This window comes from Bombus affinis, chromosome 4, assembly GCF_024516045.1.
Source record: "Bombus affinis isolate iyBomAffi1 chromosome 4, iyBomAffi1.2, whole genome shotgun sequence".
Taxonomy (NCBI): Eukaryota; Metazoa; Arthropoda; class Insecta; order Hymenoptera; family Apidae; genus Bombus; species Bombus affinis.
This window is the reverse complement of record NC_066347.1, coordinates 9066927-9089166: the sequence shown is the minus strand read 5'-3', so window position 1 is coordinate 9089166 and position 22240 is coordinate 9066927. Positions and strand designations below refer to the sequence as shown.

General features: G+C 35.8%; 1 protein-coding gene across 1 annotated transcript in view; it reads right to left on the bottom strand.

Annotated features, from left to right (window-relative positions):
* LOC126915839 (synaptotagmin-10-like) overlaps nt 1–21824 on the bottom strand; it is a 53515-nt gene extending 31691 nt beyond the window's left edge. Inside the window, exon 1 of the mRNA XM_050720945.1 lies at nt 21572–21824. Within this exon, the coding sequence (XP_050576902.1) occupies nt 21572–21662 (91 nt within the window). The 5' untranslated portion in view covers nt 21663–21824. The remainder of the gene's footprint in view (nt 1–21571) is intronic.
* Nucleotides 21825–22240: the final 416 nt, after the last annotated feature.

Genomic DNA, 22240 nt, shown 5'->3' with positions numbered 1-22240 from the left:
TAACTGAATATTTAAAAGCAAATTTTAAAAGATATTTCTCCTTTAACAAATATTTATCTCTCTCAATTTATGAAATTGATCGCAGTAGTTTTTTGACAACCGTTATTAGAATTTTACTCCAAATACGGTAAAGATTGATCGATCCCTGGAGCACGCAGTATTTTATCGGAAATAATGTTCTAAAATGATTCGGGGCCGCTGTGTTATATCATTAAGTCTCGTAGAAATGCAATTTCCTAGCAAATTCAACGTCATCCTGTTCACTCAACTTGCACTAGAACTGCTCCGTAGCCATCCCTAAGCAAACTGAACTTCTGAGATTAGGAAGCCTCCTACCCATTATCCTAGTATAGAAATATTGGTTATCGAACTGCGCTGTCAGCGAATGTAATTGCTTCCCACGACAAGTGTCGATAAGTGTTTTCCCATAGCCAATAATAACATACAGTAAAAGAACATCCAGTACAACATCCTGCAACAATCTTCCGCTATGCCTGCGTTCTATATTACGCGGATGAAAACGGGTCTCAATAAACGGCTAGGCTCTACTGGGTGAGATGCAATAAGCCTTCGAAGGAGACCGTAATAATCGAAAGTAGAAAATATATTGTACGAAATAAAAAGGTAAAATTAATAAAGAAAGGAACAGGACCGTATGGATTGAAGAGAAGACGATGTTTATTAATTTCACGGAATCTTAGAAAATTCATGAATCATTTCGAGCTATTTATTATATATGCACATGCAACCATAGGATGACTGAAAATGTCTCGCGAGCTGACAGTGCCACGCTGAAAGCGTTACGATACGATCAGTGGCGGCATAACGGGAATGGCAGGCTATCGTGACTTTTTCAGCATTTTCAACAGGACTGTTTTCCTCTTCTTCTGTCGACAGATTTAACTGATCTACAAATCGACGAACGTAGAAACGGTTGTCCAATCCTGGACTCGACAAGGTTCGAGCAATGCGCGAACAGTTGCAGAACGATGCTAAAAAAGCCAGACGTTTTTCATTGAGAAATCCTCTTCTTTTTTGTTGCTTTGTCTTACGGGTTTAACTAGTCTGGATATCGAGCAGCGATAGTCGCGTGTTTTTATGCTCGGCGTAGTTCGCTCGATGCACAGACAGTCGCAAGAGCGACGTCAACAAAAAAGAGCGTAGTTGCTTTGAAACCGACTAAAGAACTTGAGCAGTTGAAGCGCGAACGACTGGGGGGAAAAAGATGGCTATTCGTGATAAACGTTTGACCAGCGAATTAGATACTGACGCGAGAGCTTCGAGGAAGAGCTATTTGGGACAAAAAGGGGAGCTGTGCATGCTGGAAAACAGATTAAAAATTAAAAATAAAACGGGAATGGGTTCCGTACGCGAAAAGATTAGTTGTGCTTTATTTCTATTAAGTTCTAGGGGTCAAGTTCAAACGTTTGACTGTTCAATGTCGCATCTTCAAACGTCGAAAAGATAAAAATACTTTTTCATCTTATAATCCTACTACTCTTGTAGCTTGATCTTTTATGCCGTACTTATTTTGTTTTTTTCTTCTTTTTATATCGTAGAGATTTACTCCACATCGTCTGTAAGAATCAATGTCATCGACTGTGATGTATTTCTGATTTTATTTTTGTTTCATATTTATTTTGGTTTCTTCCGATGTTACGTAAAATCCCAGTCTTAGTGAGAGGAAAACAAGAATATCAAAGATACTACATAATATATGTTTTTCAGAGAAAATACGTGGTAAGCTGCTTGTCATATCTGACGCAAAACAACCAAACAACAAAATAAATTAAAGTATATCTTTCTCGATGAAATTTTCTTTAAAAATAATCCCAACTAACAAGAATCACGTCTATCTCCTACAAACCATTGCACAATTTCTTTTAAGAGATAATGATCCATGATTCCAAGTTAGATTCGTGTGTACTATGAATCATCTATTTCTTTCTCGATTCACATCCACGATAATCGAGCCATGAACGATCTAAAGTTGCATTTCATTTACTGAACGACGTCTTTTTTTGAAGTTAAACGTACCTACTGATAGCAATTATTAAGCAAAGCTGAAGCTAGGAAGGTTATATTGTAATTGCAATTGGTTCCTTTTACGAACGTCGCATTCATCGATTAGCTCACACGAAATTAACTATTCCGTATTATTATCATGGAACTGGTGAATGAACCATTGAATCACGTTTAATCCTCTCATAGATTATTCCTGAGGAAGTTACGCTCGAAGGAATGCTTGAACCAAGGCTACGTTATGGACGGCTATCCGAAGACGCTGGAACAAGCGAAAACATTGTTCGGCGGAGAAAGTTTAACTGAATTCGACGAAGAATTGGGAGAAGATGCCGAGACAGATACGATGCAGTCGATTATGCCTGAGTTGGTGGTTTCGTTGGAAGCCAGCGACGAGTTTCTGAAGGAAAGAATTATTCAACGACCCGAGAAAGAGATCCAGGGCACCCATTACACGGAGGAACATATGATGCGCCGTTTGAAGGAATACAGGTAATCGTATGCGAGTACATCGCCGAATCCGGTTCGAATTGCGTTGATAATGTACGGCCACACAGCTAACCGGAGGTTAATTAAACATGAGTACCGCAGCAAAATTATCATAGTAGTTTCATAAAATTCTAAGAATTATATAGATGGACTCCAGTTAATAAAATCTTAACGGCGCAACGGCCAGATGCTTTGTAAAAATCTCGATGCTTCGTGAAATTATGTCGCGGTATTTCACCGCAGTAAAGTTTTCTTGCTTATATTTGTGCTGTTTTATTTGTGTCAGATTAATTATAAGAAATTCAATATATTGCCTGTTGTGATTATTTACAAGAAATTTGTTAGTATTACCCGAGAAAAGAGAAATCTTTTTAAAAAATGGATTTCAGTGGAAAAGTAGCACATGTAGATTTTTGTCCAAAAACGAAGTATAGGAAACGATATATTGAATCTGTATTTGTTCAAGTGAAAAATGGCATAACTTGTTTTTCATGAAAGAATAAAACATATTTTTGTTCCCTACTTTTTAATAGATCTGTTATTTTAAAAAGAGCGATGATTGTGAAATTTTTTCAGAGCAGGTTCAATAACAATTGGCAACGTTATTCGTACGACATCTACCAAAATACGTATTTGAAATATTACGGCGCAGTGGAGGCAATAAAAAATATTATCAAATCACGCGGTAACTGATGACACGGATTGTTATTAAATCAAAAAACTCGTTGCTATCCGGCCAATGTTTATTACGCGAAGTATCAAAATTATTACAACATCGCGTTGCAGTCCATAATTTTCCGTTTTTCCAGAGCTATCAAGATCGGATAAAGCTAAAAAATACTTCGCTTTCATCGCTTTTTTCAGAAAGAGAAACACCGACGATAATACACCGTTGAATTTTTTCGATGAAATTGAAATTCATCCTCTCATCATCGACGTAGAGGACGACGTATGCCCCGATATGTTCCCCACAATTTATCAATGTCTCCAGAGAGTCGGCCCCCCGAGAAACTACGGTGAGATATGCCTTTGACATTGCCAAATTTGTCGTTTATCATCTGGTTGAGTAGACTGTTTTCCTTCGTTGTCGAGAAAAAGTATGTATATTAGGGTAACTTTTCTTATAGAATCTCTACCAAGTTTTTGTAAAATTCTGACATTGGATATATTAATCTCATCGGCGTTTATATGCACGAGCCGTTTATTAATTCCATTTACACAGATCACAGCAAACTGTAATTTGTGTAACTTGGAAAACAAGATCTGCATATTTTACATTTACAAACTTATGTACGTTAATTCGTTTTTTACTTCGGTCATTAAATTCCTTTCTTAAATATTCGATTTCATTTCCGTCGTGTTTGACGTAAATTTTTTACTTATTTTTCAGTGACGCATTAGCATAATTTTCTATTGCATCTTCTACTTCATTAGGATTAACCGCAGAGGAAACGAGGGATGCGCGAAAGCGCGCTGAGGCGGAAGCGCGTGCAACGGAAGCTGCCGTGAAACTACAACAAGAAAGAGAATTCTTAGAACACAAACGTCTACGCGAGGAGAAGATGGAGGAATGGGTTAGAGTTTATTGTTTCGAATTGATGATGAAAATCGATTATTTAGATAGCAAAGAATTAAATCCCTTATTAATCATTCATTTTATGCTCTATAGTATTATTTGTACTGAAACCTTGAGTAATTAAAGTGCACTGACATTAAAGATTTCATTACGTTACGGTCTCGTCGTAACATGGTCTGTGTATTAAAAAAAATAGGAAGAAAGGCAAATAGTAACAAATAACGAAATGTTTTTAAAACGATTATTTTGAAGATCAGCTCTAATATTATAACTATATTAGGGTGTATTAAGCGCGCGCTAAATGTTTAAGGTGTTTAAATTAAAAAAAATGGCACAGGGACATTTTTGTATTTCTGCAACTTTTCGAAAGCTATCGAACGAAAGAGTAAAGAGTGTTTGACCTGAAGAAGTGATAATCTGTCGTCATCAAATCTGGAGAGTATGCTGCTTGCGGAAGAACTTTCTAAGTTAACCCCAAGTTAAGGATAGTGATTGGACCCACATGCGATCGAACGACTTGTCGTCGCTTATCATACTCATTATTGTTTTGTGAGGTTATCGTCACCAATCGATCACGAAGTTGGCATTTCACTTAGATCAATGCCAAGCCGACAATTGCACGAAAAGTTGAGAAATTACATCGGCTAAAAGTAATTCTACATGAACGCTTGAGAAAGAAACTAAAGCTTTTGCACACACCTAATATATTTACGTCTTAAACGATAATTAACCTCGATTTATCGATAGCGAAGAGATAAAGATCAATTTGGAAGTATCAGTAGACCAAGTCTTTAGTGGATAGTCAGAAACTCAGAATCCAGTTGGCCAAGTTTCATCTGGCAACACATAACACACTTATTGAAATTTGCGGTCGATTAAAGTATCATGCTTCATTTCGTTGGACGGCTTCTAGGAGGAAACAAACTCTGTTGATGTATATGCGAAGTGGTACTTTGACTTTCTTCGACGATTTCTATCTTAATCCTGTCATATTGAACGATTGTTCGACTAACTTTCATCGAATATTCATTATACAATGTATCAATTTTATAAACTTCCAACTATCCTCCAATTAAACGTGTAACTTTTACCATTAGTTAAATGGATATTTTATTTTATTTATTTTATTTATTCAAAGAGAATAGATCAGTCGTTACAGTACGTCACATATTTACACTAACAGAATAATCTTTCATCTGCGATATTAGCACAAGCTTTGCTGGACTATTCTGATACAAATGAATTAATGAATGATTTGTCGTCAAAAGAAAAGCCATTCAAAACATTCATGTAACCAATTACATACGATACGATTTTTCCAAACCTCCCAGCGCTTCCTTGTTTCGCTTTTGTTTCTCTATTTATAAAAGGTACATCCTTTCATTGTGGAGTTGGAAGGGCACAGAGATCGCTGTGTTTTACGAGAACAGAGGGGCAATTCAATAATCTTGAATTAAAATGAATAAAAAAATGAGGAACTGGTTACAATAGATGAAATAGAATCGTGTTTATATCGATTCTTTGCCTCGTGTTGTTTTCTATTAAGCAGACGAGTTGTGGTATGTACGATATGAAATCTGATTCTAGTAGCGGTTCCTCTACAATGGTATCATTTTAACGTCGAAAATAAAATTTTTCTTTAATTTTATTTGCTTTAAACGCTTTGGTAACAAGGTATCCCTTCTTTCATGAACGATATCTGTATTTTTTATTCATCAGTTGTTTACCCCCAAATACGTAATTTCCATTTCAGATTTAATATTGTGATAGCTAGAATGTTTATTTATAAATTCATTTGCTGTAGTTCAAACCACGATTTTTTGCTTCAAAACTAAGTCTCGAATAAAGCTATCTAAGTTTAAAATTATTATGTCACAAACTAAAAATAAATTTGAAGTCGTGTTATAATGACAAACAAAGCGGCAGAGACATACCCTGTTTATCCATAATTTTAAACTACCTTCTATAATATAATTTAACTTTTTTCATTATGCTCGTTATGTGGTAAATATATATAGATATAATCAATGCAAATGATAAAAAATGGATTACTAATTATATACTTATTATTTCTTTTTACAAGTCGTGCGTTTTAATAACAATACACCCACATACATATATACATATATAATATTAATGAGAATAACAATAATGAATTTTACTTTATCAATTTGCAGTTTTCATTTTGCCATGTATCGTATCGTATCGCGGTATTTTTGGTAACCGATGGTTTTTGCTATCTTGTACGACGTATACAGATTCGCGGCATCTTTTGTGCAATAAATCAAAAAGCTTTTCGTAGGTGTATGTGTTCGTTTCAGTTTCGTGGATTTATGTTATTGTTCCGCGACTCATGAAACTTTCAACATTCGCAAAGTTACTCTCGGCCGTGATAAAGTAGCTCGCGACAACGAATTTTGGAATCCGGTCGGAGGAACCGATAGAACCTATTTGTAATTCTAATTCGGTCTTTCTTCGTTTCTGTTAAAATATTATGATAAGTAACGTCTGTTGCGTAGAATGTGATCGAACATGTTTTTTGTGTAGCTTTTTGTATAAAAATATTCTTCATTGATGCTCGATTAATTCGACATCGTTGGATTTCGCGATGACCTTTTCAGCCAAGGTTTAGCGTTCCTTGGCCTGTTAAATGTTTCTCTTTCGTTTGTCATTAATACCGACACGTGATTTCATATGCGAACGAAAGGATATTATGCATGTAAAAAAAATTGCTTTTAAAGAGGAAAGTCGATAGCGAGATGGAATTTTCTTCGGATCATCAGTCGCGAAAATTGAGAAGTTGTTATCGAGTAAACCTGTAATAACAGTTGGAATTCTGTCCAGAAATGGAACACGTAACCTTGTACTTTATCATTGACATTTCCTAAAAATGTTCCATGTAAAAGAATGATAAAGAAAGAGGTTGTTCATTTCTGAAAATGGTGTTCCTTCTAGTTTATTACTTTAATTATACGTTATATAATATAGTAAAGGTGATCCCCATCGCAATATTGGCACTATATTTCTTACCAGAGATAGGTGTTTAAAAATTGATATCTTCTATTTTATCGGAATCCTTTTAGTGTCTATAATAAAATTAGCAAAATAGCTCCATTACAAATCGTAAAAGATAATTTACGATCCTATTACCGTAAAAAATAATTTTTCTTCGAATAATAAATTTTTCTGTCCGTAGACGAATTTGATGGAGAAGTTAAAGGAAGAGCAAGAAGAAAGACTCTGTCTGGCTGGCTTGCCTCTACGCCACTATTTGATGAAGTACGTGTTTCCAACGTTGACGCAGGGACTCATCGAAGTTGCAAATTTACGTCCCGACGATCCTGTAGACTTTCTCGTGAGTCGAAACTTCTACCAATCGTCTTGTCACTTAAACGCGCGTTTGATGTTCCGTCGTAATTATCTGGGAAAGTTCTGTCCTCCCTGTACTCTCTTTTTGACGCAGCTCATTTTCCTCTCGGTGGTTTAAGCGATAAGAAATGAACGTTACTTGTCGAAAAAAAAACAGCATCGTGCTTGGTAGAACTTCAAACCGATTAATTAGAGAGCACAAATATTCAGCCGTGATGTTTAAAATTCGTACAGTTTCAGTATGAAATTTTGTACATAATTGTAGATTACATATGTTTATTTGATGTAAAATATTTATTGAGAAGAAGGATGAACTTTTTTACATACAATATATTTTCTTTTATTTATCTAGTTGCATATTAATATAATTAAGCAGATTATTTAACAAATTTATTTCGGATTGTTTAACAAATTAAGGCTGTAAATTCAATTTTTTCGATACGAAAAATATGTACCTTGATTTCTATTGTGAAATTTTAGCAGAACGAAAGAAATGATATAAAAACGTACCTACAATGTATTCCATCAGTTCTTTCTCCGTTTGAATAACCTAACCAAACTTTTTCACCTCTTTTCAAGACCCCATTACGTATAAAAAATTCTCCACTGAATGTATTAATCAAGGGAGAGAGCTTTTTCACAAAGTACGTTCCCTGGTTTTCAATCAATTTCAAATATTTATAAAAGTCATTATTCTCTCCTTATCACGTAACTTTATTTTTTACAAATAATGAACCATCAAATAAAAGGTGATAAAAAATTGATCTTGCATATGTAGACAAATGGCAGTCCAAATATATTATATTACATTCATTCGAACATTTCTACCATTTTTATAGTTAACGAGTCGATAAAAAATCAAAAATCGTTTATCACGATGGTTCACGTGTGTATTAAAGCAATTTCCGTTTCATCGGATTTATCGGGAATATTCAAAAATAATCGTTGATCGTTGATAAGCATGAAATGAAACTAATCGTCAGGGGGGTTGGATTAAAACGGATATTTTTTAGGCAACGTATCGATCCGCGCTGGTAAACTGAGACGCTATTGCTTGTCCAGAAGGGGATATTGAATTTCAACTGGTGGAATGGCCACTGATACCACATGGATGCCTCGCTTCAAAAATAGAATTCTCGTTGAATTTTGGTACTCCCTATCGTACTTCACACATATTGATCGATAAAGTTGCCGTTTGCTTCCATTTGATCAAAATTATCTTTCATGTGATTTATGTAGCTATCTTCTTTATTTCTTAATTCTGAATTTCTATAATGCACGACCAATAATATTCTTTATCCAATACTTATCGTTTAAAAAATTTATTTCTAGTGTCAGGGTCTAAATATAAATATATATATATATATATATATATAAATAAGCTTGTCAATTTTCTCTTTCTCTACAGACTAACAAATAATTAGCATGATCGAGCTGAATGATATTAATATCATTTAGTTTCCACGGTCCACAAATATCTTGCAACATCAGAAATTCGTTAATTTGCTGTGAATTAACGTTCCTCTCTTTAATCTTCAGCAATATCTACTTCACCAACCTCATTTAACATTTTCACACTAGAATACCGCTGGAACAATAACTGGCTATCACATCTCTAACTTTGACGTATCGACATCAGCAGATCCGCCTCTCACGATCAGCCAACGATCCACGTCGAGACATCGGCGATGGGAACGAAAGCATGACGAGGTTCAGATTAAACTAACGGTCGACCACCCTACTGTAACCCCTTTCGTCGTTAATTCTCGGTTCGAAGAACTTCGGAGCTACGACTCCGAGGTCGAAGCTCGACATGCGTATCCATCAAATGTTAGCATTGGAAGACATCGTCCTATCGATCAGCTTTTTTCTTTTATATAAGGTGAATCGGGATATGACGGGGGATGCGGTCAAAGGGAAAGGAAGAGTGAAATATCGACGAAGTAAATTCTTATTACCTTCACCGTTTTCCCGACGGGCTTCCAACGACTCGTGTCTCGCACTTTGGTTTGTGGTACGTCCTTCGACCGTCTCCTGTTTAAGGGGTTGCTATGTGTATCAGGTCCTCGTTACGCGAACCGTTACACCCCTATACGTTTCGCGTTTTATGATCACGTGCACTGAAACATGTCCTCGATTTCGTTGCCTGTTCGTTGCCGAGACACCAGCCTCGTTTCCAATCTTGGTGATCCTTGTCAAGGTTATTTAGTAATAACAGAATTAGGTCAGTTCTTCGTACAATTTTCACGAGATACAATAACGTTTACGAAGTTCACGATTTGAAATTAAGAATGGACTCTCTAAGATTTTCTATATATAGGAGTATTAATTACGATATTGGTTAATCTCGAAATCGAATTATTATTTTTCGTAAATTTGTTGGGCAAAAGTGATAGGCAATTTTTATGCTTTTCGTCATCATTATTTCGACGAATAGTCTTAGTTGGAATTTTTGCATTTCTCAAAGGACAAAGGAAGAAAACTTAGAAACGAGGAAACATAGAATTGGCGAACGTCTTATTATTCACTTTGAAGAAAGTGAATATCCACGATTAATAGAACACAGCTCCCTTGCACAAGAATTCGTCAATTAATAATATTAGTGTACTGACAAGTTATAAATTTGAATCCATTTCATCGTATACTATCCAATATAATTATGTCCTGCCAATATTGAGTAACCAATATTGAGTTCTAACATCAGGTTCGATATTTTTTTTTAAAGCACAAGTGAGTTTTATTTCCGGTAAAACTTTGGGACTTCTGGGCAGTAAAAGTCCAATGGCTTGACTCTCTCTACCCGTCCCAGCTGTCTGTCGTTTTAGCGACAATTTTCACGCTATAGCAGATCGTCCGTTTCATCATCAAACGTAAAAGCGTCAGTTGAATTGGCGAGAGAAGTTGCATGTAACGCGCGCGCGCGCGTGGTTCAATGTACTACGCTCTGCCGCGTGGAATTTTACGATATCGTCGCTCGGTAACATGGTGAAAGTTTTCGCGGTCGTTACAACCGCGTGAACGTAAATGTAATACGCCGGGCGACGAACGGTGCTTTCGCGTCGCAGGTGTTTATACCTGGTGAATAATCGACGCAATATTGCGGCGAGTGTTTATTATGATTTACCGGCAACGATGGCGAGCTTCGTTGTACGCAACTGCAAATAGTCGAACCGCTTAGTTGTGTAATTATTCGATGGATAAATGGAAGCTGTGCAAAGTAAAAAGAGGAAAAGCATTTATTATACCTTCCCGTTTTACTGCTTTTCCATTTTAATTTCTATATAACTTTAGGTTTTGTAAATTTCTTTTATTTCATACTCATGCACTTACTTCTTTGTGTTGTCAGATAAAAAGTTAAAAGGTTTTACTGAAAACAGAAGTCACGCGTGTTTGAAAAAAAATGTTGAAAGTGACGCTTCGTTAGAATTCGAAAGTTGATGTATTCGAATGTATTCTTTTTGAAATACTATATGTTCAGTTAAAATATTCTTTCCCCATTAGCTAATTTCATTGTTACATTTCATGAAAATGCTGCTTCCACAGTTTTTTCGTTCCGGAATAATTTACTCGTTAGAAAATTGTCGATGTGTGAAAAAATGAAATTGTCTGGGTGCAAGATCACGTATATAGGAAAAGTTTCATATTCTCCTCTCTGAAATTTTTAGTCTGATTATTTGCAACTTGACTTGATATTGCATTATTCATTTCCTTTGCTCTCACTGATGGAGTCAAAGAAGGATTTGGAACGCTTTAGATATCTCTCGCTGATTGTTGGCCATTATTTCCAGCAATATATTGTACGATCTTATTGTCGATTATATTTTCCGGGTTTCCCCTTGGTTCATTTTCCAATGAAATATCACCAGTCTTAAGTTTCATAAACCAACCAACCAATGTCGAGCTGCCTTCACATTTACAGAATCTTCTTTGAATGTTAAATTTATATTTTCGGCAACTTCCGTAGCGTGATTCCCAAGTTTAAATTTGTATAATAATGTCATGCGAATATTTCGACTATTCATGACAGTTGATAATGACATTGTAATATTTTATCATATATTCCATTAGCTTTCGATTGATATATGTCAGAATAAATTTCTTTTTTCCTATTTAATGATAGAATAAAATTTGATGGGTGATGCTGATTATCCCGTTAAATTTAAGCTTGGAGAAACCGTCATTTCATATGCATTAACCTAATATGTATTTCGAGAAAAATGGGTAAGGTAAAGAGATCTAAAGAATGCATTTTTTTTTTAAACTTTTATGTGAACATTTCTTTTGATAGAGTTGGCTAATATTTAAGCAGCGCGATGTTACCATTAACGATTCTTACCATAACGGTAAGTTGGAATTAATTTGAGTACCAGTAAAAGCAGTGTAATATGGGATTAAAAAATGTGAGGATGTAATTTGAAAATTTAACATAACGATATATTATTTATCAAGATTCATTTATAAAACGTTACAGTAGAATAGGAGGAAATGTAAATTCTACATTTTCTAATTTTTAATTTAAGACGAAGGAGGTTCGTGCAAAATTATAAAATTATTAAAAATATCATTTTTAAAGATCAAATAATATGTTATAATGATATTAATAATAATAATTTAGTACTTTACCATATGGAGCAACTAGCCTAATATTTTGTAAATTAATTGGTCAAAAAATGTTACCACAATTGACAGGTAATATGTAACATTTTGAGAACAATACACCGTGTCGCCAATTTCTAATACAAGGCGCAATCTTGTCTAAAACGCACAATAAACGACATACTTGCGAACTGACTTCGCTGTACAATATGTGTCATCCTTTGTTACGTCCTATGCAGGGTAACGTATAATGCAAGTTGTGTCTATCTTACAAAAAGAAAAAAAATTCGTTGTTCAGATTATAGCCGAGACAAACAATAAGCCGGGACTCAACCCATATTCTTCACAGATGACTGATTTGACCAATTAATCCATCTAGTTTGTCGACAAACTTTTCTTTTCAAAACTCAGCATAAAAGCAGCTAATGCGCCCCTGTGCTCTCTGACAAATGCGACGATTTTCAATCTCGAATTCCGTGTGAAATTGGTGTATTAGAAATGGTATTAAAAGGTGTCTCAATGCGTTGCTGTAACTATTAGGGATTATTTCTGTGTATTTCTCACCATTTACAGTGGCTCGCGTCTATAGCGGAGTTTCTTAGTTACCTATAGATTAATTTTCTTAATTGGTCTAATGAATCAGTTTACAAACCGATCTCGAAATGTTCACTGCAATGCAGCGATTTGTATTGTAGTTGGACTAGGAATAGTTTCGATATTGAAATTTAGATGAAGGATTTCGTGGTTTGAATCTAAGACTGATAAGTAATTCGTGTATTACTTTATAGTATATCATCTTATATTCTTCAAATTTCAAACATTATCATTATCTCTCTTTCGAATACCAATGAAATTACAGATTTATAATAAAATAAGTGAAAAATAGAAACAGTGAAATTCTATTTGCACGAAATATCAAGACGTACTAATTACTTATGGCAGCAAATGAATATCGAACTAATCATTAAAATCACATCTAATTAATATCAAATTCAGATTACGTATATCCTCAAGGGAGCTGCTTTGAATCGTCCCAATACTTCATCGCGAAGTTTCCAACTAGTTGAACGACATATTACAACAAGTTAAATAAATATCAGAGAAATTTCAAAGCAGCGGTAGGTATCACTACCAAGAGACAACAGGCGTATTTCGTAATAACGAGATAGTATGCACGACACTACGCCGTTGTTACTTGGTGAGCTTTAATAAACAAACTTCTGTCATTCACCATAACCCAGACTCGAATTTACCCCCTGTAACGGGAATGGAAATTAATGATGAGCTGTGCACTGATTGCCTGGATGACACGCGACGTAAATTCAAATTACAAAACTAGACGTAACAATGCAACGTGACAACCATTGAATCTCTGAATATCAATCTTCTTCTACAATCTTCTTCGAGATTGTATCAATGCGGGAACTGAACTACTTAAAAAGTATCGTGTACCCTTTCCTCGATAAAATATTACGTAAAGGTTCGTCAATGTTTGTTCCGTGTGGTTCAACTGAATATTATATCCGTCTACTTAGGTACACACGTATGCTTTTGTTCATAAATATGCTGCACGACCGTTGACTTTATACAGAACGCTATAATTGTAATTATTCTATAAGACTATCATGACGAGTTGCTAAAATATTGTGTTCATTCAAAATAACGACTTTATACAGAACGCTATAATTGTAATTATTCTATAAGACTATCATGACGAGTTGCTAAAATATTGTGTTCATTCAAAATAACGACCATGGACATACTGCAAAGATCTGAATTTGTACGAATTGCAGAAAGATTACGGATTAACAAATACCTATATATTTGCCTCCACAATTCTCTCATCTACAAATTTCATAGCGATGATTTGAAGTGAGCTAGGAAACTTCGAAAAAATTTACGTAAAACAGTCTTCTATAAATTGTATTGTATTTAGTAGTTATGAACGGTGATGTTTGTACGTTAATTGAATTAACGTATTTGGTTGCACCGAAATCATTGGATCGTTGTAACTGCTTCATATAATAGAACAACAGGTCGGGACTGAAACTTATCTGTGCTTTCATACGCAATCAGGCTTCCAAGGTTGGCAGACATTATAATTCGCTTGCTCGTTCAATTATGCGAACCAACGAGATTGGAGTTCGAATGAGGAGATATACTCTTTTAATGAGGAAATTGATTTATAGAATCTAGTAACGAGTCATTTGATTCTCCCGTTTGATGGTAATAACTTCTTCGGTAAAATTTTATTGAATATCGAAGTTCGAGATACAGACTACTTCAGCAGAGAAGGAAGTATTCCAAGTATACCATTATTCGGGACTTCGGTTAATTTGAGGTAATGGCTGATAGCAGTATCACCTTGTTGCGTGGTCAATATATTACGAATGTAAATTGCTCACGGTTTGTAGTTCAATAGTTATTTTAAGCAGTAATTCGTGAATCTTAATACTGAAAGCGAGGAATTTATACTTAACAATTTAGAGAAAAATAAATTATTTTTTTATTATAATATTCTATCATACGCAATAAAGAATAAAATTATTATATTTTTGTCATCTATGACATTTAAATTAAATTGTATTCTGACAAGGGTAAGTAAGTATTGAGAATAAGTTTCAGCGTTAATACGCGCAATAATAAACTTTGCGAAGTAACCTTGACTGAGCTTTAATTGTGAATCATTTTAGCGGAACATTTCCTACGTCCCTTTTAACAACCTTTAAACGTCGCCTTCGGCGAATTTCTTCTTTGAATTATCTCGACGTATTTCTGAGGAATGCAAAAAATATCTCGAAAGTAAGTCTAGCATAAAATGGTTAGGTACTAAATGAAAACTTAGAAGAAATCGTTGATGCATCTCTATTTTATTTACGCAGTTACTTCTAAATTAGAGTTTAAAAGAATGAGGGGCTAAATTAATCTAACCGTAACCACTTTCGAAAGTTGTTTAAAAGAAGTTAACTCTTTAGGCAAATTTCTATGAATAAACTGCGAACACTATTTGCCCGGCATATCGATTCTTCTTTGTTCAAACAACTCTCCTATACCCTTGCAACCTTGAATTGTTCAAAGGTCTTGACATACTGATTTATCTAATTCCTTTTCCTTTTCAATATGTTCGTGAAATAAAAAAAAAATTTAACAACATAATCTTATCTTTGTAACTAAAAGAAGCAAAACAATGAATTTTTTATATAATCTGGAGAGCCTAAGTAAAAAAAATAGCAGGTTCTAAATAAAAATTTAGCAGAAAATACCACAGTATTTTCTCCTTATCTCTTGCCTTCCATTAATTATTTAGTACAGCACTTATCTCAATACGTGAATGTTCATTCATAAATAAAAATGGGCTATCTCGTATAATTTTTCGTGTAACGCGAACATAACATCGACTTGAGGAATGGATAGAACATTTCAAAGGATAGCTGTTTCCCTTTTCTTTTTTTAATGAGAAAATTTTGTTGGTAAAATAAATATGTACTTGCAATTTGTTAAGTTGAGCTATTTTTCTAAAAATCTAGACGATGCATTTTTTTATGAAAATTGAATAAATTTGTTTATAAGTGGTAACAAAATAGAAAACAAAGCTGTCGAAGAATAAAAGCAAATTATTTAATAAATGGATGCCCATTAAATATAAAGGTCATTTTTCTCGAACGTAATTAACGGAAATAAATGACCGAGTCGCTTAAACTCGGTTTAAACTTTATTCGATACACACATACGCGTTACTTTGCAACCTGAACACGCAAGCCAACCTCTCAACGATTAACAGATACTTGATTTAAAAAGCGTATCTTCATTTCACGCCTCAATTTTAAATTACGTCATTGCAAATTATAATAAAAGGAACAAGATTACAACTCTTCTTATACCGATTTACAGAAAATCTGCATAATTTTTCTAAATAAAAATTATATCCCACAAATTTGAACGTTTATCGCCATAAAAGAACTGCTAACCGATAAAGTAGAGGATAAAAACAATCTGTCTGAGGATAAAAACAATAATCTCTCGGAATTTCAACGACCGTATCAATTTCATCGAGTCTATCCTCAGCGGAACAAATTCGAATAACTTTCGCGATTTGCCACTGAAAGTACCGACGGTCACTTGTGCGATTCTCTATTTCCGGAACCGAAGTCGTACTTTTTATTCCTCCTTTCCCTTTTTATTCGCCTCGATCCCGACGCGGAAACGTCGAGAAACAGGAAATGTGTTGACGAGCGTCGGAAGTTGTTCGTTGAAAAGTGAACAGAATGTAACAAGGTCGGGGTAAGAGTAGGAGAAACGGGTCAGGGAGTTAGAAAACGGGAGGCGACCCATTTTTTAAAAGGGCCGTGTGCACGTATCATGCCAATGCATCAATGCTTCTGGAAAGAATATCGAAAGATATTCCATTATCCCGATGGGATGCGTGTTGTTTTCGTTACACGTCTCCATTTATTTCGCTAGATATAAAATGAGATACCAAGGATCATGTTATTTATGAGGCGTTTCTACTAGTTCTAGGGAATATATATTTACATGGTTTTATCGTGAATAGAATAGTAGAGGAAGATTTCATGAAGAAAGAAAGTCAAGCAGGATAATATCTGTAAATTTCTGTAGTAGTTTCTTCGAAGAACTTGGGATACCACCATCTATTTGCGGTCTTTTATTGGGCTTAATGGTCTGTAATACTTATTGGTGTTTATTTATTATTATTACTTTCAGTAATAGAAATAATCGACACCAAGTCTTCACTACTGGCATATTAACTTTTATCGTTTCAATTATAGTATTGAGCATCGTTGTTACGGAATCATCACAGTAAACAGTAGTTAACCATCTTCACAGACAATTCGATCTTTCATTCTACATCGAAATAACATAGTTGTTGGTCTATACTATTTCATCCACTTTCTAATCCTTTCCTAATTCAACTCTCTTTCAGGCTGAATATTTATTCAAAGAAAATCCAGAGGGGAAAATGTTCGAGCCAGAATACACAAACGCGATGGCCTCGGTTTTGGAAATGATCGACAAGTACGGCAGCTTCGTTCTTCCCGAAGAAGAAATCAGCGACAAAATGTTTGAATTTTTGAAACGGGAGCGCAGCAAGTCGGAAGAAGTGATGGATAGTAGCGATATAGACGTGTGCACGAGTCGGAAGACCCGTATCACACCTTGCTTCACGTATGAAGACACGGACACGTACGAGGGAGAAGGAGAAACCGAACAGACAATATCCGAGAAAATCTATGACAAGGAAGATTGACGGAGTTCGAACGAGCCGGACTGTTCCTCCCGAAGGATCTGGACGTTAGGTCGCATCGCATGGCAATTAATTAATCTACACGTAGTACGACAATGACAATATTTGACTGCCATCGTCACCCGAAGTTCCTGTAACCTGTTGAGCTTTACATACTAATACCCTACGTCTCTCTTGAATCTGTTTAAGAAGACATTTACGTAGTGTGATGACTGGACTGTGGATGTTTATGCATTCATAGGAAATTTGAATATTTGAAAATGTACAGGATAGACGTAAATATACAGAATATGTAAAGCAAAGAATTTCACCACGTTCAGATGACGAAATAAATATTTATTTTGGTTTTATTCATATAGCTGTCTTCCTAAAGATACAAATTTGCATAAATATCTACAGTTTAACGATCGGAATATTTGTTTACAATATATGTTAATTACTATAAGTGGGAACAAGAAAGAGTTTTATGTTGTGACCGTGTCATGACTCAAAGTACATTTTGATGTAAGTATAGAAATTGTCGATGCAGCAGATAAGTAATGTTTTACCAACACTTAAATTTATTCCCATATAGCAACATAAATAAACATTTTATTTCGAAGTCTGTTATATTGATTTCATTCTGACAGCAGCAGATATATTTTATTAGTTTAATACTGATATCTTAAGAAAGGGTTTATGAAAATGTGACTATCTCTTTTAAACTTTTCTGACGACCAACAGATGTCTGTTTAACAATATTGTTTAACCGATGTAGGAACCCGTGGGCTGAGTTACATCCTCCATAGATCAGGAAATTGGTTCCAATACATTTAAAAATAAAAAGTACTCTAATCCTTCTCTTTCATAAATATAAGGATATTCTTGCAAAATACAATTACTTTTATAGACTTGAATAATCCTTTCTTGGACATTACATGTATAGTATATTGGAATAATGTGGACACTTTGCGAGATATTTAATCCAATAAGATTATTTAAAAGATGAAGTGCCCATTTCTTAACGCGAGAGACGTAAAAGAAACAAAACAAAGTAAATTACTTGGAACTATGTATGATTACCGTAATGGTAAAAACAATTTAACATAATATGTTCATTCCGTTCTTATTAAATGAACCCACACACTTTGCACAAGTGAAAAGACTTTTAAACTACTTGTTATATACCGATTGCCTACATAATTAATTATACCAGACCCACGTACGACATATTTTCACGGTAAAAATATAAAAATTCCTTTGAGCCATTTCACATATTCAACATGTAAGATTTTTTCGTTCTAATTACCTTTATATACCGAATTCTAACAGAAAAAACTTTTATATTTCAAAAGATATAAACAAAACATTATTTCCAAATTCTTTGTATGCCTTTATACAAAAGCTTTTGCTAAAAGAAATATCTCCAAAAAATTGTATATGTACTATCCAAATATTCAACGTTGTAAATGCATTAGAATCTCGTATTCCGAATTATCCTATCTTTCCAAACTAAAACACAGTAACGAAGATTCAGCATCCTTATGAAAAGAAAACAATCTAACTATACGAATGCTATTTAAATATTATTAATCTATTTCCCAATAGTATCGTATGTTGCACAGCGCACGAAGTAGAATGTACCGTTCGAGTCAGACGTAGCCTGTTGAACATCTGTCACCAGAAGGATGAAGCGACAGAAACCGTTCATATATAACCACAATTTACATATTTAGTATTAAATTTAACAGAGACAGTTCACGAGAAAATGTAAAAGTATGTGAGAAAGAATAAGTTATGCAGAAACGTAGAAATACAGAAATAAAGATATGAAATGTAAAAATATTCGAGAGTTCTACATGTTTATTAGAACCAAAGGACGAACTGTTGAATCGAATTTCTTTGACACGATACAGATTCGAGTTCATCAGTCAAATGTTATAGACCTTGACCGATTCGCGGTCGCAGATCGGAGACAGAAAGATCTACCATGAGAATAATTCGTCTGTCGCAAATTGCACGTCAAAGAGACAATTTGACCCTTCCTCTGTGTATGCCGCTGAACGTAACAGAAAACCAATTATCGTAGAATCTTTTGCAGGATAAAAGCATTATATTATAGCCGTAGGATACGGGAAGACCAGGAGCATATTGCTGCATAGAGGAAAAGTCAAAAAGTGCTCGTCAACTGTAGCCAATGGCGTTGTTTATATTCGTTTCGGATTTGATAAATGCGATTCCAATGCGATTATTCGTTCGGAGCACAATTACCGTTAATCTGGTTCAAAAAGAAGATACATATAAAGTGGTTACATCGAAATGCAATAAAGAAACGAATGAAAAGTTGTTGCAGTGAATGGTAAAAGCGTACGTTTGAATTATAAATTTATTTTATTGTACGCCTTTGTTGATCAAATGTATTTTTACGTGAGACTCGTTATGTTGAGTGGAAAATCCTGTTGTATTAATAAAGAAGGAAAAAGAGAAAAGGAATAAATGAAACAGAAAAAAATGAAAAGGAGAAATGTAGAGAAATGATGAAAAGGGAAAACACTGATATTTCCGCAAATGCAATATTTAAGCGAATCAAAAATCCCTGGTAATGGAGTGCGTTGATTATCAGTTGGATGACATATTAATATTTCCCTGTGAGAACGCGCCCGTGAGCTTAAAATTCGTATCCAGAAGACTGTGAGCTCTATATCGAGCCGTAGGCGGTCTCGCGGGGCCAAGGACGATGCACATTGTTCCGCGTCTTTAATATGACGTAGGTTTGCTCCTTTCGCCGTGAGCGCTCGTAGTATCGCGGTTTACCTTTTTCGTGTTTCCTTTCAAAACAAGTGGTAAATTGTTTCAGAACGTAACGGCCTGGCAACGAATAGAAACACGCTTGTACTCCAATTTTTCATTTCTTTTATTGGTGTCGTAATATACGCGTTTGGAAATGTTCTGTTAACGAACATCTATAAATATCGCGTGTATACTACGAATAATTGAGTAGTGCAAGAAATCACAGAATTTACCTTGTCATTTTTATCATTCTGCTATATTTTCAGCGTTCACCGCGCTGTTGTTTTTTCTTGCTTCCTTTCTTAACTTTTTATCGGACGGTTAAGAGAAATTATTACTTTTAAACTTGACAACGAACCATTATCGATTCCCCGTAAACATAAATAGAATCAATGCGTGCCAAGATAGGAATGAACACAACGCCTACACGATCGTCCCGTATCGGCTGAAAATATGTAATGATAATAAATCACGATAGGCGAACGTTCCAAACAACGCAAAAACTTCTCATAGGCAAACGAAGTTTAACTAAACTATGGGGATATCGACGTGGCGGGAGTCTGAGCAAGTACGTAGGAGGATGTCACACAAATTAGTTTGACGTCAAACTTTGACCAATATTTCTTAAACCGAAGCCCTATATCTCGAATTAACAAGAACATAAAAATAAAACAAGAAAATATCGATAGAGTTGGCTTTAACAAAAAGCTCGTTCCTCATTTTCACGAAGTAGTTGTAAGAATTTTCAATTACGTGCTCGAACGATCGAGAATTGAATGCTGGGAACTCTATAGTACTGTGCTTCAACAGGTAAACGTTCCAGCGACTCAGTTAGTCCCTCAGACAGCTCGCTCTGATCGGCTTTTAAATCAGAAATATCGATCGGCGATGATGGTTAAAAACAAAGGTACTTTTCATACAGGAGCATCCTTCGTTCGAATGTTACCGACGTCGAACAATAGGACGATGGGTCTATTTAAAGCGAAGCCGCAAAGCGCTAATTGGCCCTAAATCTTTGATTTTCCAAGGGAATAGAAAGCGTGCGAAGGGTTCGTAGGATCGAGAGGAATGCTGAATAATTTCTCAGGAACAAAGTCGTTCCGACGCGACGACGCCTCGTACGTCGTGAGCTACGTATATAGACGAAGCGCAGTCAGTATATCTGTATCTTCAAACACCTGTTAGCAACTCGTGTGGGCGGCTCGCCACATCGCCTTTAAATTCTCGCCACGATTAAGCACGAAAAGCCGCCTCCTCTCGTCGTCTGTTCACGATCCAACCGAATAGTAATGTCCCGTTACGGTTTAACGTACGCATGCTGGACACGCGTTTTTCTTTCCGTCTCCAACGCATCGTTTACACTTCACCAACCGTACAATAATACCACTTACGATACGAACATGAAGTCGTACTATACATAGACACACTCGCCGTAAATAGAAGAAATAAAAATTAAAATATTAATGAAATAAAATATAAAAACTTACCGGCGTGGCCTTGCACGGAATAATTCGCTTCCTCGCTGGGAACGATAGTTTCCTCGAGGACGCTTTCAGAAGCGGTCTTAACGACGCCCATATCCGGTCCTATTTCTTTGACTTTGCTGTGACGGTGCGTACAGTCAGCGTGGTACACACTCTAAGTGGATGCGTCGAAGTGAGGTTGTTCGACGACGATTAACTCGGCTTGATCGTGCCGCGTTGTCTGCCGCTGCCGGAATGCGCGGCGCCGTTTCGTCAACTTATTGCGTCTGCGTCCGCGCCTGCGTCCTCCGCCTCTCCCTTGAGCCCTCTATCCTGCTCCTCTTCCCTCCTTGACCCTCACACCGGTATATCCTACCCCTCTATTCTTCCTACCTCTCCGCATCCTTGTTCCTTAGCCAGCAACACGTCACGGGACGGGGAGCAAGGCAATCCCTAGGCCAGGGTGAACACGCAGCCAAGAACGGAGGAGCGGGAAAGGGAAGAGAACGGTACGTATACGGTGGTGATGGTATACTAGCGGCGGTTTGTCAGTGGTGGTACGTCGGTGATAGTGTGCCGGACTAGGCTGCCGTGGCTCGACGCTTCCGATACCTACGGTAGGGGGTTGCTTTGGCCGCTTCTGCCGCCGTCAACACGCTCTCGCGCGAGATCTCGCGGCAGCGGCAGGGTCGG